We start from the raw sequence: 27079 nt of genomic DNA on the forward strand, positions 1-27079 counted from the left end.
CTCTCATCTATTTTATTTTTTATTTCCACATATCATCAAAGTTCATCTTAAAAAATAAATATATATATATATATATATATATATATATATATATATATATATATATCTATATATATATATATATATATATATATATATATATATATATATATATATATATATATATATATATATATATATATATATATATGTTAGCTAAGTTTGTTTTTGACCAGTTAGCATAGCAACTAACACAGCGAGCATGCACGCTTTAGCTAGTATGCTAACATTAGCATTTATTTGCAACTCTGTCACTTTAAAGCTCCAATATGGTACTTTTTCCCCAAAAATAACTTTACAGTAAGAGTTTTATTTGACCATTTATGACAGAAATTCCTTCTAATTAGTAGATTAACACTTTAGCTGTTCACAATGGGTACTCCTGCAAGCCTCTGGCCAATAGTTTTCAGACTGGAATCGGGTTAGAATTCCCCGCGCCATCTGCGGATGTAACGTAATGTGCGTGGTGTGCATGTGAAGAACGGTGTGTGCAGTTGGGCCCCAGGTGGCAGAGTGGCACCGTCGCTTACCTACAATGCAGGTTGGCATGGGTTCGCCTCCCCATCTGGGAGACCATGTTTAAATGTGTGAATGTTGAGTGAGTGCAAAAAAAACGGTATGTGCAGTTTCCTTTTTTGTCAGCAGGTGGCAGTAGCGATTCGAAATGGAATATTCTATGTTCAGTAGCTTTAATTAAAGTAGTACTAATATTATTTAAACGGTATGTTTTTCAGGCAGCTGAGTGTCTTTAACATGATTGTGGCAAAGAGCAAATATATGATTTGACAAATTAAATATCTCATAAAGTATAATGTGTACGGTTGATGTTTGTTTTTGCTAAAAATGGCACAAAATTACAAAATAAGTGGTCTGTTCTTTATAAATATTGGAGCCTAAACTATTCTCCAAACTCTGGAATGACCCGAATACATTTGTTCAAGTAAACTTTAGACTTACTAATTGGACAAAGCTTTTAAGATGCGTTTTATGTGGCATGCTGCAACCAACTTGGTTCAGTACACTTAACGGCCATGTCTACATCCATGTCCCTTGGCAGCCAAACTTATCTCCTCTCTTCTGTCCAAAGAGAGCACATCTTGTTTTATGATCCTCTCTCTGCATTTTGATCCCACCCGCTCTCCTCTTTCCATCGGTCTCGAATCTCATCTCAATCATCGCCTTGAGCACCTTCTATGCTGCTCAATTTATGAGCCCTCCCCTCACGGATTGGCTGACTGACAGCAACAGCTGACTATCATCAGTCTCCTACGTCCACATCCCGTCCCGCTGACAGGAAACTGTTGTTCAAAATGAATGAGAACATGTAACTGTTTTCCGGAGGAAAATAAACAAGTGAAGTAAGAAGTCTCTTTTTGTCATCATTTTGGTTATCTTTCACCTTCTCATTACATCTTGCCCTGGTCCGTTCTATTTCTGGAAATTTTCCCCCTCCCTTCTTGGGGAGCAGCTGAGGCTTCAGTACAAACACGCTCTAAATAAAGTTGGAGGTATGCCTGCCTCGCTGTCTGGCTGTGAGTGCATGACAGAGCTCTTTCTACAGCATAGTACATCGCACACACACCGATTTTAACAAGTTAACCCATTTTTAAAAGATGAGCGAGCTCACACGTGACAAGGGGGGAAATGTGCGTTTTTATTGATTTTATAGTTTGCACACAGCACAACACAAACAGATACCGATGTCTGTCATAATATCAAAATTGACCTTTTTTATGACTAATGTTTTAACCAGGCAGGAGCTTCACAGGGGCCCCAAACATGCTTGGGGCCCACAGCAAGTATTTTCATTTTCAACCTCAGATCAGTGCCCCTGACCACACCCTCAGCTCCAAATGCATGGTAAAAAAAAAAAATTACCTATATAGTTTAAACTCTAAAAATATATCACAACCTACTACTACCACTACTACTAAACTATTACTGCCCCCTAAACAATTTAATCATACAACAGTAGCCTGACAAAAAGATATTTCAGTTTGATGCAGCGTAGTTTTCCACCTGCAATCTACAACCACCATAAATTTAGTATTGTTAATTAAAAGAATAGTGCTTTGACAGTGTCCAAAAAAACGGCTCATCAATATAGGCACATTTTAATGACTATCCCAAGATAGTTACATTTACTGGAGATAAATTAATAATGGAAGTATTGTATATCTGCACCGTCTATGAAGGGGAATTTCTGAGTTTGAATGTGAATTTCAGGCATCGTCTTGAACCCATCTTTTGAGTTGAATTACTCAGTGAGGCCCACCTTCCACAAAGGGGTGCTAAAGTGCTCCTTGTAGGTTGCTCTTTTATCAGTTGAATAAATCAAGATTGCAGTTGCACATGGAGAGAGAAATTATCAAATAAGACAAAAGCCAGACAATAAAAAAAAATAAAAAAGTGAAGATAGGATGTCATTGAACACAATTAAATACATTATAATACATAAAAGATGATTGTCATAATAAAGAAGTTATCCTCTGGTGGTCCGAATGCTTTGGAGTATCTTTATGTCTGGTGTGTTGTATCGGTCATTGTTTCTCATCTTGAGTTCCATGTCCATGTCGCTTGCTGATTTTTCCCTCATCATGTGTGAGGTCTCTCACCGTCAACTAAAATCTGTTATGTTAAAAATCAGTATTTGTGTACTCCTTGTTGGACTTTTTTAGGTGTTGATTTTTCTTATTCTGGTAATGCTATATGACAACTTCATATGATAACACTAATAAACATTTAGGTAGGCTTGTGGACTAGTTGCTTAAACATCAGTATGTAACGTTGTTATCTTGATGTAAAATGGGAACTGTCTGTGGGGAAGTGGCAATAAATGCACAAAAGGGGAACACACAAACACAAAGCCACAGTCAGTCAGACTTCACCTTTAAAGCACCTGCCTCAAGATTTGATTTGAAGCCACACCATCAGCAGACTAGTCATAATTTACAATTGTGTTACGTTACAGAACTGTTTGGGTTTTGTTGAGTTTTTCCACAATAGTCTACCAGTCTCAATGGATCTGTATCCACTTGCCGCCAACTCACTGGCGTGGACTCAAAAGCGCTCTGAGGACAAGTTGAAGTTCATCTGTGAGTTTATGCCGGGCCCAAGGCTCCCCAATGGTGAACTTACAGATGGGGGGATGGTGTCTGTGATCCTTCCTGCTCGGTGCACTGTCAACCAGCTGAGGATGTACATCTCTATGCAGGTATGTCATCCAAATATGTATTAATGTCACTTTTTGTAAGTTTTAGAAATAGTTTTGTTTTGCAATTGTATAACATGAGGACCAAACATTAATGGAGAAGCAAATTGTCCTAACAATGGACATGTTCACTCGATTAACCCCAAGGCGTTATTGTAACCATTTTTGGGCTTTTTGTTGGTTCTGACCAAGCCATTTCAAAATAAAATACTGCCCACGGGTTAAGTTACTTTTTAAAATTTTAAACGGTCTATACTATAATATTAAAACATGTGATCCCTAGCGCCATCGAGCGGTGGACTAATTATTCATTTGAAAACACGACTGTTTATGTCAATAGTATGCAAAAACGCTTTTTGCTATATATAATCATAGGTTTAGTAATCACTAATTATATTACATGGTTGTAGTCTCACTTTATTAGAGCTGCCATGTTTTGCCGTCATCTTCCTGCCATGGATGCCCAAAAGGACAACTTTGCGAATGTAGTTAGCCCGGGTGGTGCTTGCATCAAGTGTTGTGACCGCAGCTGGGCCTGCAGGTGGTCGTCACAAACTCACGTGATTCGGGCCCGTTGCTTGTCACTTTCTGTTTTGCTCTCGCAAGCTTTTACTAGCTTTTTTGTTTTTACTAGCTCCTCCCAATAGCCGCTCTTTTTAGCCACTCCAGCCTATGGCTCCGACAAACACCCGCTAGTCATTCTTTGTCATGTCTGGGTAGAGCTGGCTTTGGTTGAGGGCCCCGATTGGTCCTGAGTGGATGCCTGCCCTTCCGCAGGCTGACCAATCCGGGCCCTCAGCCACTTGTGCCTGGCCCCAGGTGTGACTAATCCCCTAATTAGTGTGGGTGCATTTAATTCCCGGGTGGTGATCAGTCCCTTGTGGGATCATTGCCATTGTCACGGTCACCCCCGGAGTTTGTGCTGTCATTTTGATTTTGAGTTTGTACAATAAAACATAACGGTCTAACCCGCACTCCTGCCGTGGTTCTCCTGCCTTCCTGCATTTTGGGTCCTCTACGCCACACATTGACAGTCACCACGCCGTTCCGTGGACGCATCGTGACAGAATGATCCCACCATAAACGGACCCAGCGGATCAAGAGGCAGGTACCGTTCCTGTTTTGGCGGTGCGCATGCAGCGCCCGCTTCCAGTTTCCAGCGGCGGGTGGGGAGCGCCCGTGGCCAGTTCTGGCGGCGCTCGTGCAGCGCTTGTTGCCGATGTTTCTGGCGGCGCTCGTGCAGCGCTTGTTGCCGATGTTTCTGGCGGCGCTCGTGTAGCGTCCGTTGCCAGTGTTTCCGGCGGCGTTGATGGCAGCGCCCGTGCCGATGTTTCTGGCGGCGCTCGCGGAGCGCACGTTGCCAGTGTTTCCGGCGGCGCTGATGGCAGCGCCCGTGCCGATGTTTCTGGCGGCGCTCGCGGAGCGCACGTTGCCAGTGTTTCCGGCGGCGCTGGTTGAGCGCCCGTTGCCAGTTCTGGCGGCCCCCGTACAGCGCCCGCTTCCAGTTCCGGCGGCGTACGTCCTGCGCTGCAGCCCCTGGCATCATCGCCTGAGCCGCTGCAGCCCCTGGCATCATCGCCTGTGCCGCTGCAGCCCCTGGCATCATTTGCCTGTGCCGCTGCAGCCCCTGGCATCATTTGCCTGTGCCGCTGCAGCCCCTGGCATCATCGCCTGTGCCGCTGCAGCCCCTGGCATCATCGCCTGTGCCGCTGCAGCCCCTGGCATCATCGCCTGTGCCGCTGCAGCCCCTGGACTCTACGCCGGAGCCTTCATCCGGGTCCCACTACAGACGGTGACTTTGTTTAGGACGTCTGGGATCCGTCCCTTAAGGGGGGGGTACTGTCATGTCTGGGTAGAGCTGGCTTTGGTTGAGGGCCCCGATTGGTCCTGAGTGGATGCCTGCCCTTCCGCAGGCTGACCAATCCGGGCCCTCAGCCACTTGTGCCTGGCCCCAGGTGTGACTAATCCCCTAATTAGTGTGGGTGCATTTAATTCCCGGGTGGTGATCAGTCCCTTGTGGGATCATTGCCATTGTCACGGTCACCCCCGGAGTTTGTGCTGTCATTTTGATTTTGAGTTTGTACAATAAAACATAACGGTCTAACCCGCACTCCTGCCGTGGTTCTCCTGCCTTCCTGCATTTTGGGTCCTCTACGCCACACATCGACAGTCACCACGCCGTTCCGTGGACGCATCGTGACATTCTTGTTAGCTCCTCCGGCTAATTCTGGATCGCTCGGTCTTTCGATGTCACTCGCTGGGCTTCACAACGACTGCCATGTTGCCGTTGTTCACCGAGATGTTCGTTTGCTCACGCAAAATAAGAATTGGTGTTAGGTTTGCAAAATGTGGTCTCTGTGAGCAGGCTTGGGGAGTAACGGAATGCATGTTCCGCCGTTACGTAATCAGATAAAAAAAAAGAAGTAACTTTATTCCGTTACAGTTACAGCTTCTTGCTAGCTAGCCCGCTAGCCAACCTCTCACCAATTCGCTATTTATACACCATACACAACATATACACGGTTAAACTTGTGACTGGGATAAAAGTTCATTTGGCAGTTGATGTCAAGCATTGTCATCCTCATTGGATCGATCAATGGATCTATCTATCTATCTATCTATCCATCTGTCTGTCTGTGTGGTTGCTTTTAGTGACAGTTCGAAAACAGCATATGGCCAATCAATCAATCAATCAATCGCCCAAATGCTTTTTAATTACACAAGGATTTGTGCTATTTGTAGGCTTCCCGGGTCACCCGCAAATAGCAGGGGCACATTGTATAGAATATATATTGTGGTGATATTTATTTTTATTTTGTCTTCATGAGCAATCCAAAAGTAATCCAGTTACATTACTTTAATATTATTGTACTTGGATTATGTTACTAACTAGATTTGTTAGCAGGTAACTTGTAACTGTAACGTACATTACATTTGAACCCTTTGGTCTTTGACCATTAGATGGCGCTAAGGACTACACACTGGGTCTTCAAGTCATTCTGTAAATCATGGGTCACTCATTTTTAACACAGTTTGTGGTTTTAGGTGCAGAACTGCCATCCAGATCCATCTGCAATATTGGATCCAGAAAAGTACACAATACTATTTTCCAAGGGAGAAGATTGGTTTGAGGCTTTTGACAACTCTCAGATCATCAGGACACTTGATATGCCGAGGTGGTATGATGACATTGGGATTCTAACAGCCCACATTGCGCTGAAGGAGACGGTGGCAGCGGATTGTGAGTTGAAACAGAAACAGCAGCAGTTTCTGTCTCTCCTGATCGGACACGATCTGGAAAAAGAGGTGTCGGACAAAAATTGCGAGCTGGCGTACACCCGCAGGAAACTGGCATCTTGCAGAAACCAAGAGCTAAGGAATAGGGATGACACAATGTACATAACAGAGCCTTGGGTAGCAAACACCCCGGTGCCAAATGACTTAAAGCACTTGTTAAATAGAAAATTGCCTGTCACCTTACATTACACGAATCGGATCAGCTTCAGTATTCATGTCGATTTCAATGCAACACCTGATATCCTTCTTCAATTTTTCCGAAGGATGATTGCGCAAGAGAAGCATGAAATCTCTGACAGCTTGGTGTTAAAAGTCACAGGAAGGGAAGAGTTTTTGTCCGAGGACTATCCTCTAAAAGATTTCCACTGGGTGCGACAGTGCTTGAAAGACAATCAAGGTCTCCACCTGTCTGTGATTCCCTCGTCCCAGCTTGTTAAGGAGACATTTCACTTAGAGGACTTGCCACTTGTTGATACTTTCAGCGGCGCATTCCGTTCCCATGAAGAACTCTCCCTCGAAGGGAAGGATCTAGAAGACATCTTCATGATATCCTTGTGGGACTGCAACAGAAAATTTCGTGTCAAACTTCTCGGCATTGATATTCCGACGTTTCCAAGCAAACCCCCTCGATTGGTCTACGTGGAAGCAGCTATCATTTACGGCAATTCGGTTATCTCGTCCGTGTCGTCACCACACAAACTCTTCACAGAAGAAGTATTGTGGAACGAGTGGCTGGGCTTCGATCTGCTTCTTAAGGATTTACCTCGTGGAGCCAAGCTGGGCTTCACCGTTAATGCCTGCAGTAGTGATACGTCGCCGGGGACCGACGACACAAAGGTTTCACCCGCAACCTCAGCCTCCAAAACGGTAGACCTGCAAAAAGGGAAGGCGAAGGTGCTCTACTTTGTCAATCTTCTCCTGATTGATTACAGGTTAGAGGTTTTGCTACCATCATCAATGGCTTGGTTCATTTTAATTTTGTTGGCTTTATACCAGACTAGAAAATATTTGGGAAGAACTTTAACGACTCTATACATACAGTATACAAGTGTCAGGAAAACTGCACTATTGGCGCCATTTAGGGACTGAACCCTGCTTAAAACCCTGGAGAACCCACGGGGTCAAATTTGGCCCCTATAAATTCTGCTACTCAAATAACAAAGACCTTTTTTTTTTTTTTTTTTACAAATTTAACTTCAAAAGTCCAGAGTGCCACTTCTGACCCCTGCATGGGGCCATCTAGTGGATGAATATTGCACTTACATGAGCCAGAGTGGTGGCGACAAGATGGCTGGCAACATGCTGTTTTGTTGAGCTGGAAATCAATCCAAACAAAACCATCTTCTCAGCAAACCATCAGATGGTAAAATTGTGTTTTTTTTGTTAATCTATTTCATATCATGTTGCAGAATGCCTACGAGTATATTTTATATATATATATATTGATAAATTAGCAACTCTGAGCTAGTTAAAAAAAAGGGTTAAAATTGAAAAAACATATATTTTGGTGTTCAGTGAACTTATGGCAGTTATTTAATGTATAAGTCATAATTTTCCAAAGAAGAAAATGGTTCTTGGGTTCTCCAGGGTTAAAATAGTGAAAAACCGTGAGTAATTTGTTTAGTATGGAAGGGTAGTTTCAGGCTTACACATTTTTAGAGTACATCTGGTATTCACAAATTTTGCCTCTCTTAGAAATGTACCCTTGCAAAAAGATTGGCACTTTCTGTAATACTGTACTGGTAACTTCTTATCTTTCCTTCATGACATCTGTCTTCCTTTCATTTTCTGCCAGGTCTGTCCTCAGCCAGGGATACTTCACGTTACACATGTGGTCCCACCATGAGCAGGAGGATGAGGTCATCACTTGCCAAGCTGATAAACTTTCCTGTGCTACTAATCCAAATAAATCAAACTCCATGGCTATCAGCTTCTTTCTTGACCACTACAGCTTCCCCGTGGTTCTCCCAACCAGCTTTAGTGCCACCGACTATTCTGGTAATCCCAGTACTAGCATCTCCCAAAGCAAATCTGCTCCTGCCTCTGTATCCAACAATGATTCGTGTAAAACAGCCCAAGATGAAGGGACTGAGCCTGAGACCTCAACATCAGCACCTCAAAGTAGATTCCGGCAAAATAGCGTTTGTTGTGATAGCAACCTACCCCAGTTCCTTCGCACTGTGAATTGGACGAACGGCAAAGTGGCTGTAGATGTGCACAGCTTGGTGACAAACTGGGACCTGACAAAGCTGGATGTGACCATGGCCCTGGAGTTGCTGAGCATGGACTTTGCTGACGAGATAGTCCGAAAATTAGCAGTACAGCGACTAGAGAGCCTCTCCAACGATGACGTTCTGAAGTATTTACTCCAGCTGGTGCAGGTTGGTGTATTTCTACACTTCATCAGATCATTTTCACAAACATCTGAGATGTGAAGGTTGAGTCTTCTAGCTAGAGATGTACACAAATGAAATGTTCATACTTTTTATTCACGTAGACCCTCAAAGTGGAACCTTACCATGATAGTTTCCTTGCTCGGTACCTCATCCAGAGAGCCCTGAGGGTGAGTGACAAGATTGTTGGTATTATTCTGTTAAAAACACATTTAAAAATGGTTGGGGTTGTGATGATATTGGTGGCGATACTCCATGTGACTCACTCATCGCACTGATTCATCCCCTACTGCAGAGCAAGCGGATCGGCCACTTCTTCTTCTGGTATGTGCGTGGCGAGGTAACGTCCTGCCCGTATTTCCGTCACCGTATGGCGGTGATTCTGGAGGCCTACCTTCTGGGCTGCGGTCAGGCCATGCTGGAGGGCTTCGTTCAACAGGTGCAGGCTGTGGACGCTCTTCAGGAGGCTGCGGTTATGATTAAGAAGGCCTACCCTGAGAAGAGGGACCTTCCTCCTTCAGGTGGGGAATTAGCTTGTTGTAGATGAGTGAAATGCATGGGTCATGCCAAACCTCAATTCAGTTAAGTTTGAAAGGATGAGTCAGAAGCAGAGCTGCACTGTGATTGTTTACAAACTAGATGGCCAGAGCATCAGCGAGAGTTAAACTTTCTGTCTCTTATCTCTTATGTTCCTTGAGGGATCCCTAATAATCACCACAGTATACATAATTGCCCCTACATTTGCTTATTGTTTTTTCTCTGACTAGTTTAGAACAGAAATCAAGGAAAAGAGAAAATTAAAGAGAAAGACAAATTATTTCATTACATATTTTCTTTTGATTTTTTTAGATAAAACAATTATTCAGATTAATTACAATTCTTCAAATTAATTGAAGGAATTTTCAGTTTACGTTGATTATGGCGGCGCCATATGGACAAAAGCGGTATTGTTATGTCTGAAGGAAGACCACATTTCCTATGAGGACAAGCGCATTGCATCGTTTTTTTAGCTCACGCCAGCGAGTGAAATCCGGGCCAATGTTGATCCTTGACTGTCCTTTCATCCGGGGTAGCTTCTGACGTATGCCATAAAGCAGTCAGCACATTTGTAGTTTTTTATGTGGCAGTGTTCCTACCAACCTCTCAAAGCTGCTTAGTGCCAGTAAAAATGATATAGACCCCCTCAGGCCATGGCAAATGTACCATTCAACTAGTTTTAAGTCGATGCTTCCTCAGAAGAGTTATGAAAATATTTTATTAAGGTTGAAAAGTTCTTTAGTGCTACTTTAATGATTTTGAAAAAAAAGAATAATAATTATATATTTTTTAAATGTCAGAGTCCAAATTTTTAAGTGGTCAGATAAAGAGAGATAAAATATAGATTAAAAAGTTTTAAATTACCCAAAAATGTCCAAAAGGTCACCAAATTGCCAAAAAGTTAGATAATGTATTTGAAAAATAAAGGCATAAAAGATAACGTTAAAAACTAATTATAAAATGTCCAAAAACAAAAGAAGAAATCCCAAAAATTACCATAAAATGTCCACAAAATTGCCAAGAAATGGATTTAAGAAAAGGCAGGAAAGAAAATGTTCAAATAATAACCAGAAAAAGGTTCAAAAACAAAAGAAGAAATCACGAAAATTACCATAAAATGACCCCCAAAAATGTCAGAAAATTGCTAGCCAAAATAATGCAAATTTTCCCCCCAAAAAATAGCTAACACTAACACACTGTTTTGTTCATCACAATCTTCAAATGTGCGGCTCCAGACAGATTTTTTTGTTATTTATTTGGCCTAAATTCTTTTGCTTTTTTTGTCAGTGCAGGTTGCTGACCCCTGGACTATACAAACCCGTTGAAATACTTGGGCCAGTTTCATTTGCACAGCAAACACTTCTCAAATTGTTTTCTTTCCAGCTTCTCTAAAGCTTCAAGAATTTCTTCAGGACAACCCGCTGCCCAATGAATTCTTGTTGCCTTTGGATCCTCGCATCAAAGTTGGACAGATTCTGGCAAGCATCTCTATGGTCTACTTATGTATTTGCATAATAGGAGTGACTGAACGTTATTTCACACTGACGATGCCATGGTGACTAATGAGTGTAATTGAATGGATGCAAGTAAAATAGAGTCTTCCAGCAAAGTCTTTTTTCCCCTCTCATCTTTTCAGTTCATGATTCATCAATTCGCATATTCTTTTTTGTGGTGGCCTAAAATCTTTTAGAAGGTTTTGTACTCTTTCTGCAATGTCCAAAGTTGCCACAAGATGCTGCCAAAGCATTTCCTATTTGAGCCTGGCTCAAATGGTGTCAAGGAAATATGACATGCGTGTAAACTAATACACAAGTGTCAACAATCGACCGTGTCAACAAAGAGAGACTATCCCCCACCTATAAACCTTATTACCTCTCTGACTGTCATTGGTAATTGTTATTTACCTATCTAATGTCTATATTTAATGGTCTGTGCTTTCTCCGGTGTTTACTGAAATGATCTGGGTACATCACTGTATTTTGAAAGCCCCTGATTGTCCTACTTCTCCTAATTTCCCATTAAATGCAGTTAGACAAATGCAAGGTGATGGCGTCAAAGAAGAAACCTCTGTGGTTGGAGTTCTCGCCCATGCCGTCACCCACCTCTGCTACACCTGTTGGGATCATTTTCAAACAGGGGGATGACCTCAGACAGGACATGCTGGTGATTCAGGTGAGACACATTGGTCTATTTTCTTAATTTTATTATTATTTTTTTTTTAAGTGAGCTTAGAAAATGGTCAACATTCTGCAACTCAATAAGTCATTTGAGACTCAATTAGTCGTTGGGTGCAACAACTTCTTCACTGCCTCTCACCAAATAAACAAGCACTTGCAGATAACTCCGCCGCTATTTGAGTTTCTCTCAATGTATTTGACCTTTCGACAAATCTCTCTTCAGACCTTAGCAGTGATGGACTCAATCTGGCAAGAGCAGTCTCTGCACCTCAACCTTGTCCCGTATGGCTGCATCTCCACAGGACACAACATAGGTAAGAAACGTCAAGCACTTAAAAAATCAGATCCGCGATCAAGATCTGGCATATATAGCAATAATATTGTTCCGTTTTTTCTTCTAAAAAACAAACAAACATTTAATATGGTCTACATTAAAAGGGCTAAATGGTGGGAAATTACATTTTAGTTTTTATATTAATAGTGCCTGGAGTTTGAGTGGAATTAAACAACCAAGTTCATCTTTTGTTGTTAGGCTACAGTATTTCTGAATATCGGTTCTTTGGCACTTCTATCCCACTGTTACATAACAGTGGGGTAATTAACATCATAACCACCCCCACTACTGAGTTCAAATGACTTGTCAGCTAGGCTGGATGAAGTTCCATGTGAACGAACTTCTCTGAAGCAGCTGCTGAAGCTAAAAGCTAAACGCTAAGCTAAGCTGCAGCATAGCATATAATAGTGTTAGCTAACAGCGTTACCAGCTTTAGGTTCTGCTAATGATGTTCTAATAATAAGAAGGTCGGGCAAAGTTGTCGACATTTGAGTAGGGGAGTTTAATGCCATGATTTTTTACACATATTGTATTAATTGGAGGGTTCCTGGTTAGATACACTGTGGCCATTTATGCATATAAGCTGATCCTTGAGTATAACCCTAATTACTCTGTTTTCTGTTACATTAACTATGTTAAGCAAAACATACCATCAATTAATCAAATATCCATGTATTATTAGGCATGATCGAGATTGTCAGGGATGCAACAACTATCGCTGCAGTTCAGAAGAGCCACGAAGGAACGAATGGATTCTTCAGGAATGACGCTCTCTTTGAATGGCTCAAATCCAAATGTTCTCTCCAGGAAATTGTAAGTAACGATTTAAATCATACTCCCTATTCATGTTGGCCATGAGGGACAAAAGTACTAAATTCCTTTTGGGCCGATGATGCTTTTCAAAAGTGCATGATTTCATTTTCTGTCATACAGCATTTTAAGGTTGTAGAGCGGTTTGTAAAGTCCTGTGCCGGCTATTGTGTGGCTACATACGTACTAGGCATTGGGGATCGACACAATGACAACATTATGATCACAGATGAAGGTAAATATACCATAATACTTATGGTATACCAAAAACACTTCCATCCGTTAACTTCCAATTATTTGTCATGCTTCATGTAATGTGAGGAATCATTGTACTATATAAACAAAAATCTCCCTTATGCTATTCAGGCAATTTGTTCCACATCGACTTTGGCCACATCTTGGGCAATAGGAAGCACTTCCTTGGCGTGAGTCGGGAGCGTGTGCCTTTTGTCCTCACGCCAGACTTCCTGTATGTCATGGGAAGGGTCAAAGGTGGCAATAGCCTCTACTTTCAGCGTTTCCGGGTAAGGACACCCTTATTTGTATCCAATGATTTATAGACTCCTGCTTCTGCGCAAAGAGTAAAAACGATGTCGTGCACACATTACATCAAAGCACTAAAGTCAATCAAAACAACAGTAAAAGCCAGTGAAAGATTTGTGTTATACTTCAAATTACTGCCTACCCATTTTTACAGAAATGTCAATTCAAGAAATTGTAAATTGTATTCAGTGTTTGCTAAAAACCTGTGTTAGTTTAAATAAATAAAAAACTTTATTTTTATTTTTTTTACTTACTTACACCACTGTTCTAAGTTGACTTCGCTACTTACAAAAACTCTAGCACATCTGGTTCATGATTGACTTTAAAGTGTCTTTAACCCTTGCTGAAATCAGCGTCTGAAATGCAATTTCTCATTGTGTGATAGATGACAGCGTAAATAATATATGGAGAGAGCCTAATGCGATCATTGTGTATTTATTGAACAGAACGTATGCACTGAGGCCTATCTGGCTCTGCGCGCACACTCTCGCCTTTTGGTCACTCTCTTCTCCCTCATGCTTCTCTCGGGGATGCCTGAGCTGAGCGCTGTAGAAGACATGCACTACCTGCGGGAGGCGCTGCAGGAGGGCAAGAGTGAGGCGGAGGCCAAGGAACATTTCCTCCAGCAGATTGATAAATGTGAGCAGTTGGGTTGGACTGTGCAGGCCAACTGGTGGATCCACCGGATGGCAAATAGATAAATAAATAAATAAAAATGAAGCATGAGTGCCATTTTTTTTCTAAGATAATGCTTATGCCAAAGCATGATGTTTTTATGACTTGAATTTTTTTAAGTGTAGACTTTGTGGTATGTTTATGTTGTATGTAACTATGGATCCATTGCATCAATATCCAGGTAGCTGAGGTATATTACATATAGCAGCTGTGTCACATTTCTTTATATTTAAGCAACGACCAGACACAGCGGACAATGTATTAAATAACTCAATAAGCAAAGAACGCATTACGTTGGCGCTTGCGTGGAAATCGAGTTGAAAAAAAAAAGAAAGAGTTGCTACCAAACAAAGCAGTCATTTGAATGGCGGAGATTAGAGTGCTGAAAGTGTTTGCGTAACTGCACACCTTAAAACTTGCAAGCGTTGTTTAAACGACTGTCAGCCTTAAGTGACAAAACGACGGGTGCACTTTGTGCCATTTTTAACTGTCCTAATGGAGTTTATAGGCAAAAAAAAAAAAAACACACCATTGCAAAGCTCCAACAAAACGTAAGTATATGATTGTAAACTTCTGTTCACTCTTCCCAACTTCCAGACAGAAAAGTAAGATCAAAATGGTCATAAAAGAGGCAAAAATTTAACATTTCTTGAACACATTTATTTTGTCAATATCCTGAAACTGAGGGAACAGATGGAAGCATCACTAATTACAAACTAATTGAGTGACAGAGAGATTTACAGGACCATTATGTTTCTCAGCAGTGCAACAAATTACTATACTGTTCACTTAAAGACATCTCAGTACGGTATTTTGTTTTCAACAATATCCCCAATGCCTTCTAGCTAGATGCCTCAGGACACACCACAGCCGGTCATTAGAACCTACTTCCTGCCAGACACTGCAAATTAACACTGGCCAACCCGCCAACTGCGGGTTAAAATTCATTTAGAATTTTGTGGTCATGCAAATTTACTAGCCAATTTGGCGATTGCGTTATGCATTACCAGCTAAATTGGCTAGTAAATTTTTATGGCCACCCGCCAAAATGAATTTTAACCTGCGTTTGGCGGGTTGCCCGGTGTTAACTTACAGCCCTGCTTTCTTGCTCCAATGGGGTAGATGCCACGGACTTCAGACTTCCGGGTTTTACACATCAGCGCCGTTTCCGGCCGCGTTCCAAATCTCTCACTCCCACTCCTGCGCCTCCCCCAACCGCGCGCTCTCGCTCATCGGCGGGAGGGTGTCTCGGCTATCTGAAATGCTTCGGACACTACAAAATCGCAGCCTCGCACCCGTCGACGGGAACGTGCAACCGAGGGGCACAAAGGCGGAAACCCAAGTACTGGGACGCGGCCCACACGTCGCAAACCGGAAACAAAGTTGATGGGTGAAAACCCGGAAGTCGGAAGTCCCGCCTCCTCCGTGGCATATAGTCAATTGACCCCCTCAGTGAAGAAAGATCCTACCCATTTCTTGATTGCGTCCCGGTGTCCCTCCTCGTTCCAACTCCCGGTAAAGTGCACACATTAAGCCAAAAAGCACTTAAAAAAGTTCAACTGTAGTGGCAGAGGGCAGTCAGTAACGACACGCTATGCACGTTTAAAATAGATTCAATAAAAAAACTCAACTTTCCAACGGTTGAAATGATATGAATCAGAGAATTTTTTTTTTACATTTGATGTTGGATTTTATTCAAAACAAAAATAATAAATCAAAGTGTATTTACATTAAATAATTGTTTTATTTTATTATGTTGGTACTTACAATTGGCCTAGATGACATTCAGTGTCCCAATTAGGACTGTATCAGTGTAAATCAATCCCAGTCTGATCGTGTCATGGCAGGCTTCACTTTGGGGCTCTGTGTGGCCAATAGGGGTATTTGCTGAATTTGCCAAAGATTGCAGTACTTAAAAGATTTGCCTTCAAGTTTGAAAACCAGTTGTCTAATTTGACAGCCTTAATCATTGTGGGTTGTGTTAGACATTAACATTTTTAATTCTTTATTTTATATATTAACCATGTTGAAATGTTTTATAGATGTGAAGTAGGTAAAACTCAGTATAATTTGACCTTAACCTAAGCTGGTACACCTTGTTTGGTCTAAAATTCCCTCTCAGTGTTTACGCACACACATTCTCTTCGTGGGAGCGTACTCTGCTTCGGGGGAGCGCACACACACCACTGACTGTGTTCGCATCATCACTCACGGCCACTCTAGATTTTGTTTTGGGAAAAGTACTGTCAGTAAGATGGGGCTTTAGGACCCAGATGCGGGAAGGCAGAGCGAGGAGGCCGAGGTGTAGTCCAAAAAAGGTTTTAATTTCTGATCAAAAAAGCTATCCTCAGAGTACAAAATAAATGGAACTAACAAAACATGTATATATACATGGCAAAACAAACAGCATGACAAGGTTCCTGACAAGACAAAAAGGTCAGCGTGACGTGGAGAAAGACTTACGACAATAACAGCAACAATGAACCGACACAGACAGGGGGAGACAGCCGACTAAATACACCAACACTAATGACATAACAAGACACACCTGGCTGAGGGCACTGATTGGATGACACATGAGGGTAATGTGGAAACAATCATGAATCAGGGTTGACACACACCACACGAGGAAGGGCAAGTGACCAGAAACGAGAGGAGTCAATTTTCAAACTAAAACAGGAAATGTCAAGACAAGGGGAACACACAAGGAAAACAGAAGCTAAACATGACCGGACTAAACAAGACTGAAAATAAACATGACAAGTACCCTGAGAGTATATTTTGTCTAAAAATGAAAACAGGTGCAGTCTGTGTACGAAAATAATATTATGTAACATATTGTGTGAGAACCAATCTGTTCTACTCATTCTTAGTAGGAGGAGAAGGGGCGTTTACTTTCAAAACTCGATTCTTTAAAAGATGGATTACGCAAAGGGAGGGGGCACATGGGCACTCTGAAAATTCCACCTCATACGTGATGTTCAGTGTTGTTGCGGTGACCGGAGAATTCTCTGTTTAATAAATCATCCTTGCAAGGTGTTTTTCTTACAAGAAATCTGTCTTCAAATTTTTGGAACACGCAAAAGAGGACAAATAATTAGCCTCTTTCAGTTGCAATCTAACTCCAACAAGTCTCAGAAATAGCTTTACAAAGGGCATTCAATAATGAAAGAGTAGAACATGAAATAAGTTTATAAGAGTATAAATGACCAATAATCACTATTAATAATTTTGCCTAGGGGCTCATGGAGGCTTGGGCCAGCACTGATAATATAACATAATACAGGATAACAGCCAGGGGGAGACAAATACACGATAAAGGAAACTTCTACAAAAATACATTATAAAGCTCACATACTTGCTTTCTTATTTGTGGAGTGTCCAATAGACTTAATATATTGTTTGACTTCATTTTCAAGCAAATTAATTTATATCAAATAAATCAATCAATCAAAAAAAAAAGAAGTGGTCTGGTTAATGTATCGACATTTGTGTAAATGCCATTCAGATAATATTAGAATAAGATTGATCAGATAAAATTACTTTTTACTTCCAAATGGAAAAATTTGGAAGCCAAACAGTATATTTTCAAAACAGAGAGAAAGCTGCGGTTCTATAATAATGAAATATATTTCCAAAACTTTTCAGGAAACGGGCAATCCCAAAACAAATTAAACATATCCTCCGGAGAATCTTCACAAGAAAAGCAGTCAGTGTTAACACTGACTGCTTTTATATATAAATATAAATATAAATATAATCAATTTCAGTTTTTGTTGGATCAATAGATAGTAAAGTTAGGTTGAAGTTGTAACCAACTAAACCTCTAAACAACGTAATAACACCATTAGATATTGCATTAACAATGGTATTAAATTCAGAAACAAATCACAATAACATATTTCAAAAATAAATTCCTTGTATGTCAAAAACAAGCCATTCGGATTAAACAATTGATCAACCAAAAGAATATTATATGGGAGAACCAAGAGGGATAAAAATAATGATTAATGTTTATATACAATATTTGCATTGTTCCATGAATAATATCGATGAGGTGAGAAGTTATGTTTATAAATCAAAGACCATGAAAGAAGCATCTGTTTGTGAAAATTAGACAGTTTAATGGAAAGTTTTCGGATGCTGTAGTTGCATATAAAAAAGAAAAATGAGGCCTCCAAGTTTAGAAAAAATGAAATTTGGGATAAAATTCCAAATTGAAAATTGATTTTTTAAGAATTGTTTTCACCAGTTCATTTTTATTTATTATAAAGTCCAAAATGTTAAGGCCACCTCTATTATAGGAGTTCATTATTACAGATTTATTATTATTATTTTTTTAAATGTAACAAGTTTTGTTTATCCAAACAAAATTAAAAAGCATTTTGTCTATATCACTCAAAATCTTTTAGTTGACATCAAGAGAGAGAGCAGCATATGTAAACCTTCATCTTTGGTCAGCAAAATTCTTCCTCTTAATGATAAATCACGTTGCAACCATTAGTTTTTTCCAGATTTTTTTTGTCAATAATCAAATTAAAATTCAAGGTGCATCTACTCTCTTCATCTTTGGAAATATTAATTGACAGATAGACAAATATGTGAATTTTCATTATTTATTTATTAATTTTATTATGTGAATTTATATATATATATATATATAAGGATGATTAGAGAAATATATATATTATTATTCCAGCTTTTCTGTTTACAAATAAAGGTCGCTTGACTAGGAAAAGACCTCCTGCCCCCACCTCCCATTTTCAGTTCAATAGACTTAACCAATCCATCCATTTTCCGTATCACTTTGATCCTAATGAGGACAAAATGGATGCCCAGAAATCTACTAATTAACTTTACACACACATATATATATATATATATATATATATATATATATATATATATATATATATATATACACTTAGTAGTTAGCACGTCTGCTTCACAGTCAAGAGGTCCTGGGTTAAAATCTTGGCTCAGGCCCTCCTGTGTGGAATTTGCCCGTTCTCTTCATGCTTGTGTGCTTAGTTCTGGGTTCTCCATCTGCTCACATTCCAATAAGGTGCATGTTTGGGTTATTGGAGACTCTAAATCACAGGTGTCAAACTTAAGGCCCGAGGGACAAATCTGGCCCACTGCACTGCACTTTGCATGCGGCTCACTAAAACAAATAAGTCCACTTCATGTTTCTTGCTAAATGGGTTCATTCTTTTGATTTTGACAGAAAATCTGTACTGAAATGGCAATTTTCATCACTTTCAAGTTCAACAGATAATACAGATACAAGCATTTCTTTTCATCGAACCAGTTTTTAACAAAAAATTAGCAATATTTGTGTATACAATACAAAGTTGTATACTTGCATGACACAATATCCCATGACTCTGTTTAGGTGACTATACAGTACATACATTTTATATTGTTTTCACACTCATAGTCTGAGGGAAAACACCACTACTACGTGGCTCAGATTTCTGGTGTGAATGGTAGTGTGACCCCCCCAGAAACATTTTAATGTAATAGCCTACTATTGTGCCCTACTTGTGCAGCCCCCTCTATAGTTTAAACTTGCACCTGGAGAATATTAATAAACCTATATTCATAAATTACTACATTTTCATTTAATTTTGTCAAGAGAAGTGTGGGACTTCCCTTCCCGCTTACTTAAACAGTTCTGAAACAGGAATACACTATGAGTAATCTTTACCTGAAGCAGTGGGCGCGGCCTAATAGCACTGGCTGGGGTCCAAAACTTCCAAGGGGCCAACCTGCGTCTCTCTCCCCGCGGACCGCACACTGCAGCCGGCCAACGTCGGGACTCGGGACTACCCCCCCCACGCCCCCTCCCGCCGGTTGGAGCCGTCCTGCATCGCAGCAGCTCCCGCAGCGAAAGTGTGGGAGTGAACAGAGGAGAGCCAGGAGTGAAGCGTGCGTGGAAAAGCGGAGAACAGGTGAGAGCTAAAAAAAAAGAAAAAGAAAAAAGGGAGTCATTCAAAACCTCTGGCATGAAATTACCAATTTTTAAGTTCCATACTCAAGTTATCAGTGATGACTGCGCCGAGCAGTCTGTATAGCTACATGAAGCTATCACACAAATGTAGACATTATATGTATTTGTTTGTTTTATTTTATTAATGTAGTTTTAGCGTTCCTTACACGGTGTCGTACTGGGCTAATTTACCCAACGTTAGCTTGCTCGTTGACCGGTTGCAACGGGTCTAAACTTCATCAAACATTATCTTAAAGTTGACTCTCATGAGAGGCCCACAAAAAAGAAGGAAGTCCGTTGAAAATCATAAGAGTCAACCGGTCATATTGTTATGTTCACCTGCCATTTTTTTTAAACCGCTATGTCAGGGAGCCTTACTTGTTACATGTTTTTGAAAGAAAAAAAAGTAGTAGGTTGCCTTGTTTAGCATTGTATATAGTAACAAAATTTCAAAAATGTTAAGAAAAAAAATCTAATGAAGGCAGCGCATTGAATGAGTGGTTAGCAAGTTTGGCTTACAGTCCTGAGGTTGAGGGTTTGAATCCCAACTTTGGCCTGCGTATGTGCGTCGTTTGCATGTTCTCCTTGAGCTTGCGTCCATGTTAGGCTCGTTGAGGAGTTAAATTTGTCCATAGGTGAGTAAATGTGAATGAGAATCACTTGTTAAGCCTATACTTGACATTTTCCCACTGTGGGACAAATAAAGGATATCTTGTATTAGAATGCAAAGAGCTTTTTCAAAGACTGACTTGTGATTGACACTGTCAGGGAGGTATTCATTTAATGTTCCATAGTGTTCTTGTAATTATTATGATTGTAGTTTGTATTTTTGTTGATATGCGTCACGCAAAAATGATAGGGCAATAAAACAGTCCTCATATCCAATGATGCTTTGCAGTCGTATTGACCAATCAATGAAAAATGTGAGGTTAGAGTTGGGGTGGGCAAGTGAAATTTTCTGTGATTTATGTGAGCAGAATACCTGCTTGGTGGTTGACTCGTGGCTGCAAGGCAGGGTTTTTTTTCTTTCTTAACACACATTCCTGCCAGATTACTAGCGGCACAGATTAATGGGGAGACAAACTCAGATTTTCTCCTTGAACTGCAAAGAATGAGAGTCAAATGCACATCAGTGCATTTCTTACACTTGTTGTTCCAAAATGTAATTTAATATGTTCAACACATGAATTTTCTCGGGGTTTTCAGACTAATATCATACTTACATTGATAAAGGAAAAAAAAAGTCATAAGTCCCAAGAATAACATTGTAATACTAGTGAGAAAAAAGTCATTTTTTGGGAACTGGGAAATGAAAATAGAGTTGTAATTGTTTGAGAATAAAGTGTGTATTTTACACTGTGATGTCAAAATTTTCAGTTTTGAGATCAGTTGCTGAAATCAATTAATCGAGCAATATAATTAAATATTAAATTTAAATGGGTAATTTTATTTACTCTAATACTAGGACTATAAAATTTTCTTTTTTTTCAGTAAAATAGAATCTTTTTTGTCGTAAAAATATTTTGACCTATATTTCCACCCCCAAAAAATCTTTACAATATGTTCTTTGCAGCCCCATTAGTCTGGAGACGGTATTCTGATTAACGCATTTGCTCCCAAAAACCTATAAATACGTTCTATTTGAAATGTTTTAAGTGCCCAAAAGACGTATTCATACGTTTTTTAATGTTTTTTTTTTTTTTACATTTTTTTTTTAATGCTAGCGCATACAGAAGGCTGTGATACAGCCTCTCAAGTGTAAAGAACAATTGAAGAAATGGTAGTTATTACACAAACGACCAGCAGGTGGCAGCAGAGCAAAATATGAACCAGGACTATGTTGAAAAAACCCTCAATTACTCAGAATTCTAAACAGATTTGTGAATAATGATGAAACTTATCTCTATTCAAATGCTAATTGCTGCAAAACGAAAACAGATAGATACTTTTTTTTTCCTGATGAAAGAAGAGACTTTAATCTTTCTTTTTGGTAGGTTTCCTGTTTTTATAGCAATAGAACACAATATTCTGTGGGCCTTGCAAAATCAGTCAAAATCCAGTAAAACAGCCGGGAGTGAAGGGGATTGCTTTAGTGAAAATGGCTGGGAGTGAATGAGCTTTTTTTTTTAATATTGAGCTTGTGGATTCTGAATAAAGCAGCAAAATCCACCTGTTTTTATCCATTTTAGGGGACGGCCATTTTGCCACTTTGCTGTCGACTGAAAATGACATCACAGTGCCTATAAGGGCTGAGCTTGCGAAGGTCACATGACCAAACTCAGAAAGCAGGCGGGCTGTGATTGGTCGTTACCTGAGCCCTGAGCATCTTTGATGTTGATGACGTTCATAGTCCACAAACGCAATATTAATCAGACCAATCCGGCTGCAAAGAACATATATATTGTAAATAAATAATTTTGGGTTGACTTTTGAAATTTTGACATTTTTCTGGTATCAGTTTTATTCTTATATTTCAATTTTACTCCGAAAATGCCCTTAATTCTTGCAGTATTCTACCTAGCCTGTGTGTGTGTTTGGAGGTGCATGTTCCCAGGGTTCTTGGAGGCTTAGTCTAGCTTTAATCAGCTCAAGGACCTGGCCCAGCACCCTGCTGCTGCGATCAACTCTAACCTGAAGGGTTAAGAGGATCCACGAGTAGCTCACAACTTCAGTTGTCGAGTAGGAGAGCGTGATTAGTGACTTCTTTCCCTTGGCTCATTTGTGCTTGAATCTAGACCACACAGGTAAACTGTGCAGTATATTTTCAAATATGCACCTGATTTATTTTTTAACATAAAATGTCAGTCAAATTGAAGCAGAAAAGAAAGAAATGAAGCGCAGTGATAAAGAGTGACTGCTCGTGCTAGCCAGTTAGTGGCTATCGCTATAGCTTATCAATTTGTCCTAACGATCAAATGAGAACTTCTGCCCATTGTGTGTATTTAATTGCCAACGCAAATATTAATAAGGTAACATCGAGCACACTACTGTTAATTTAATCTCAAAATATTTTCAGTCCAGTGACGAACGACGTGACATTAAGGAATTGGAGTTTCATCCACATTCCAACCATTTTTCTACTCAATGAGACATTAGCATGGGAGCAGGAGTTCAGAACATCCACAGAGAGCATTCCACACCCCATTAAAATGTTGTCGCTAGGTTCGGCAGTGTAGTACTTCTCTGCATACTTGGTATCCAATCATTTGTTTTTACAAGTACAAATTTTAAGGAGAACATATTATTTCACCGCCGTATGGCTTATTGCCAAAGGGTAGTGTGTTAGTTGTGGGCTCCATACGTGTCACTTGGGAGCTCGTGTGTACAGGCTGAGATGCCATAATCATACCTGCTGATATAAATCAGTTTCACCGTTGACAGTTTTCTTTCCTTTTCATGTCTGTCTCCTCTTGCATATTTGTCTCCTTTCATCCAGTCTGGAAATCACGTTTCCAGACAACTGACAACTTAATGAGTGCAACCTAATTACAGTGTCTGATCATGAATGTAGTAAAAAACAGGTTTGTTTATATTATAATATTTCAAGGAAATGCCAATTCCACCATTTTTTGATTTTGTTGTCTTTTACACATGCATTTTTTAAAGGACTCTTTATGTGGTCATATACATTGAAGTAGAACCAACATGACAATTAAATGCAACGTTAGAAACATATTGATTTAAAAAAAAGAATGGTGCAAATATTTATCCGGCATGTTGTGAAAACGGGCATTTTAGTCTAACAGTTTACCAAGCGTTGCATGTTGGTGTTCGGAAAAAGAAGTGGAAAAAGAAGCATTTGTACTAATAATTGATGCTTATGTTCTTCTTTTGTTGCTGTCAAATTCTTCTTCATTTGTTTCTGGCAGGTTACACACTACTGATTCAAGCTGTTAACTTGAGTACCTTTTGAGGAGATTAACTCATTCACTGCCATTGATAGCTATAGACGTCAAAAATTCATTTGAACTATTTTTATTAGTTGAACATTTTTTTCCCCATTTTTGTTAACAAGAGTATGAAAACCGAGATTTTTTTTGTACATGTGGAACACATATAACATTTGTGATTAATCGTGAGTTAACTAGTGAAGTCATACGATTAATTACAATTACAAATTTTAATCGCCTGATGCCCTAATTTTTAATAATGTTTTCTCTTTTTTTTTAATTATTTAAATTTTTTATTTTTAATAATGTTTTTTTTAAGAAAAAACTATAACAAATTAGGGGCGTCGGGCGATTCATTTTTTTTTTTTTAAGATAATTAATCACACGACTTCACTAGTTAACTCGCGATTTAAATTGTTTTAAATTAAAAAAAAAATGATTTTTTTAAAAAGATTTCTTTTTTTTCTTTTCTAATTTTAAATTAGGATCGCATGATAATTGAATTAATCGCATGACTACACTAGTTAACTCACGATTAATCACAAATGTTATATCTGTTCTAATAAAATTTTTTTTTGTAGGTTTGCATACTTTTGTTAACAAAAGTGGGCACGAATGTAAAACTAATAGAAATAATTCAAATGAATTTTTAACGTCTATAGCCGTCAATGGCAGTGAATGAGTTAAATACGCTGATGGAAATATGGAACATGCTTTTTTTGCATACATAGCCCAGCCGATTTGATTGGTTAGATTTCTCAGAGTAGCAGTTTGGTAGTGCATCCCAAACCAAATAGTTCATTTTCTCAAAGGCAGACAATATTGTGCAATTTCCGTCAGCATACATCAGTGAGGATCGCTTCTCACTATATCAGTGGATCCAACTGAAAGGAAGCGTTACATGTTTAATACTATATGACAAAACTCAAAATCCCCAACCTCAAATCTACCTGAAAAACATTAATGGCGCTTCTGTTGCTCCTTGAATCCACAACGCATATAGTAGTCTATATGCAAAACGGTGGGAAATGATGATGGTGTTTTTTGCCCAAATCTGCCAAAAAGCGTTGACTTGATTACAAAAATCTGTTTTTGTAATTTTGTAACAATAATGTATCGGATTTATATAGCGCTTTTCTATTTAAGCAGACACTCAAAGATGCTTTACAATGGAACGGATACATAATTCATGCACTTACACATTCACGCTGTGGTGGCGGTAAGCTACTTAAGCAGCCCACAGCTGCCCTGAGGCAGGTTGCCAGTGTGCACCTACGGCCCCTCCGACCAGAACCAAACATTTGCACCTTCCATACACCAGTGTGATTAGCACTGGAAGCAATAACTGTGAAGTGCTTTGCCCAAGGACACAACACATGATTTGGGTCGCGCGGGTATCAAACAGCCGACCTTCTGGTTACTGAACGACCGTCTCTACACACTGAGCCACGGCCGCTAGTAACGCATGCTATCTGAGTCTAGCCCTCAGCAGGTTCCGTGCTCATGTCAAAATCTTAACTTCGCATCACGATGCCGGGCACCATGTCAGCCATTACACCACTAACGAAGATATAAAAAAAAAATTAAATTCCGTCAGATAGATTTTTTCCCCCCATGGATAATTTTCTCTTATTCTATAGGGAATCTTTTGCGTGACATTATTTTGTTATTAGCATGAGACTTTTAAGTCATTCCGATTGAAATCATTCGGAATGAAAATCTCTGGTCACCTGTTTACATGAAATTAACTCCACTATGTTAGTCCGATCAGCAGCACTGTAAACATCACGTGGCTTATCAAAATGGAGTTCATTCATCTATTTAGAACAGTAAATATGATCGTTTTAACACTTTTATTAAAGCAACATCTCGATAATAACATGCACTTTGAGTACTTTAAAGCAAGTTCTCCCATCACAGACGAGCTCTGGAAAGACGCTGCCATTTAAAGTCTGTGTTCGATGATGTCACTACACATTTATATCAAGACAGAGCAAATCCGATGCAGTTTGGCTATTCTAATTAAACTGTTAAATTCAGGCTTCCCCCCATATGGAACATTTTCTTTCATTTGGACATTCGTATTTATTTTAATCGGAATACATTGTTCCATGTAAACCCGGCCATTGACCTTCAAATGCAGCCAAGATGAACTGAAAAAAAAACTTTGACAGTCAGCGTGCTACTTTCTGTGTCATTGTATGCTAGTCCGTGTAGGTTTTTTCCCCAAATGCTGTCTAACTAACAAACTAACAAACTAACTGACTGACTGACTGACAATTTGATTTGAACCTAACCTTTTGCCTTGCAAGGCACACTTGGCAAAAGATAAAGCAGACCTATTTGTTTCCTGTGCATATTGCGACATACTAGGCCGTCCTTTGTATTTTGCTGACATCTGCTGTGCGGAATTCACAGTGATATCACTTTACGGTTCTATGCTCTTTGTCTGGGTCGCCTGCTCGGCTATAGATATGACCAACTGGCACACCCTGCAGTAAGTTATTTTTTAACTTGAGCCCTTGGAGGCACCTGAGCGGCCCTGCTGCATATTGTCGGCAGAATTAAGCTGAAACCGATGCTTGCTTGTCAGTTTTTGTGTCGGCGCAACCAAGTGTACTGTTTTTTTTTCTTCATTCCTCATGTTTTAAATTCAAATGATGCTATTTATGACTGCCACACACAGAGGCTCGGTCGACGTTGCTTCATAACACAAACTTCCTCCATGATGTCATCACACTGACGCGGTCCCATTTCTAGCCGAGCCTCTTTTTACAGCACCTTTACCATTCAGGATTATTTTTACAACCTATTTACCTTTACATCGCTGCCAGCTGCAGTGCATAGCCCTTGATTTGATGTGTACACAAGTTCGTACAGGCACAAGCGCACAGAGGAAGGCTTATCATGTTTTTATTATACGGGAGCCTGGGATTGTTTGGGCTGGAGTTCCGAGATTCCTTGGCTTTGTCTTGCCTCCGCACAGACTTTGTAGAGGCGCCATGAACTTTCTACTGGGCTCGCCTTATCTCCCCTTGATGCAACTGTTGGGTGTTTGACAGGCTCAGTTTTTTAAGTTAGTCAGGTGCAGTTGTTACAATGTGACACGGGTGGAATTGTTAGAATGGAAATGTTTAGTTCATCTTCATTATTGTGGATGATCAGAAAAAATTTAATTTGT

The 27079-nt window shown here is 39.9% G+C and overlaps 2 protein-coding genes across 3 annotated transcripts in view; both read left to right on the top strand.

Annotated features, from left to right (window-relative positions):
- Positions 1 to 2921: 2921 nt before the first annotated feature.
- Positions 2922 to 14042, top strand: LOC144058315 (phosphatidylinositol 4,5-bisphosphate 3-kinase catalytic subunit gamma isoform). Its single transcript, XM_077576716.1, has 12 exons — positions 2922 to 3253; positions 6296 to 7479; positions 8343 to 8928; positions 9045 to 9110; positions 9236 to 9461; positions 10861 to 10955; positions 11506 to 11649; positions 11878 to 11968; positions 12671 to 12801; positions 12922 to 13033; positions 13165 to 13322; positions 13788 to 14042. The coding sequence occupies exons 1-12, from the start codon at positions 3059 to 3061 to the stop codon at positions 14040 to 14042; spliced, it is 3243 nt and encodes a 1080-aa protein (XP_077432842.1). The 5' UTR covers positions 2922 to 3058.
- Positions 14043 to 19828: 5786 nt separating this feature from the next.
- The window catches only part of lamb2l (laminin, beta 2-like), a 47361-nt gene continuing 40110 nt past the window's right edge, over positions 19829 to 27079 (top strand). For both annotated transcript variants that reach the window (XM_077582724.1, XM_077582744.1), the window contains exon 1: positions 19829 to 19970. The gene's annotated coding sequence lies outside the window, so the exon portion shown is untranslated. The remainder of the gene's footprint in view (positions 19971 to 27079) is intronic.

Source organism: Vanacampus margaritifer, chromosome 1 (genome assembly GCF_051991255.1).
Source record: "Vanacampus margaritifer isolate UIUO_Vmar chromosome 1, RoL_Vmar_1.0, whole genome shotgun sequence".
NCBI classification, from domain to species: domain Eukaryota; kingdom Metazoa; phylum Chordata; class Actinopteri; order Syngnathiformes; family Syngnathidae; genus Vanacampus; species Vanacampus margaritifer.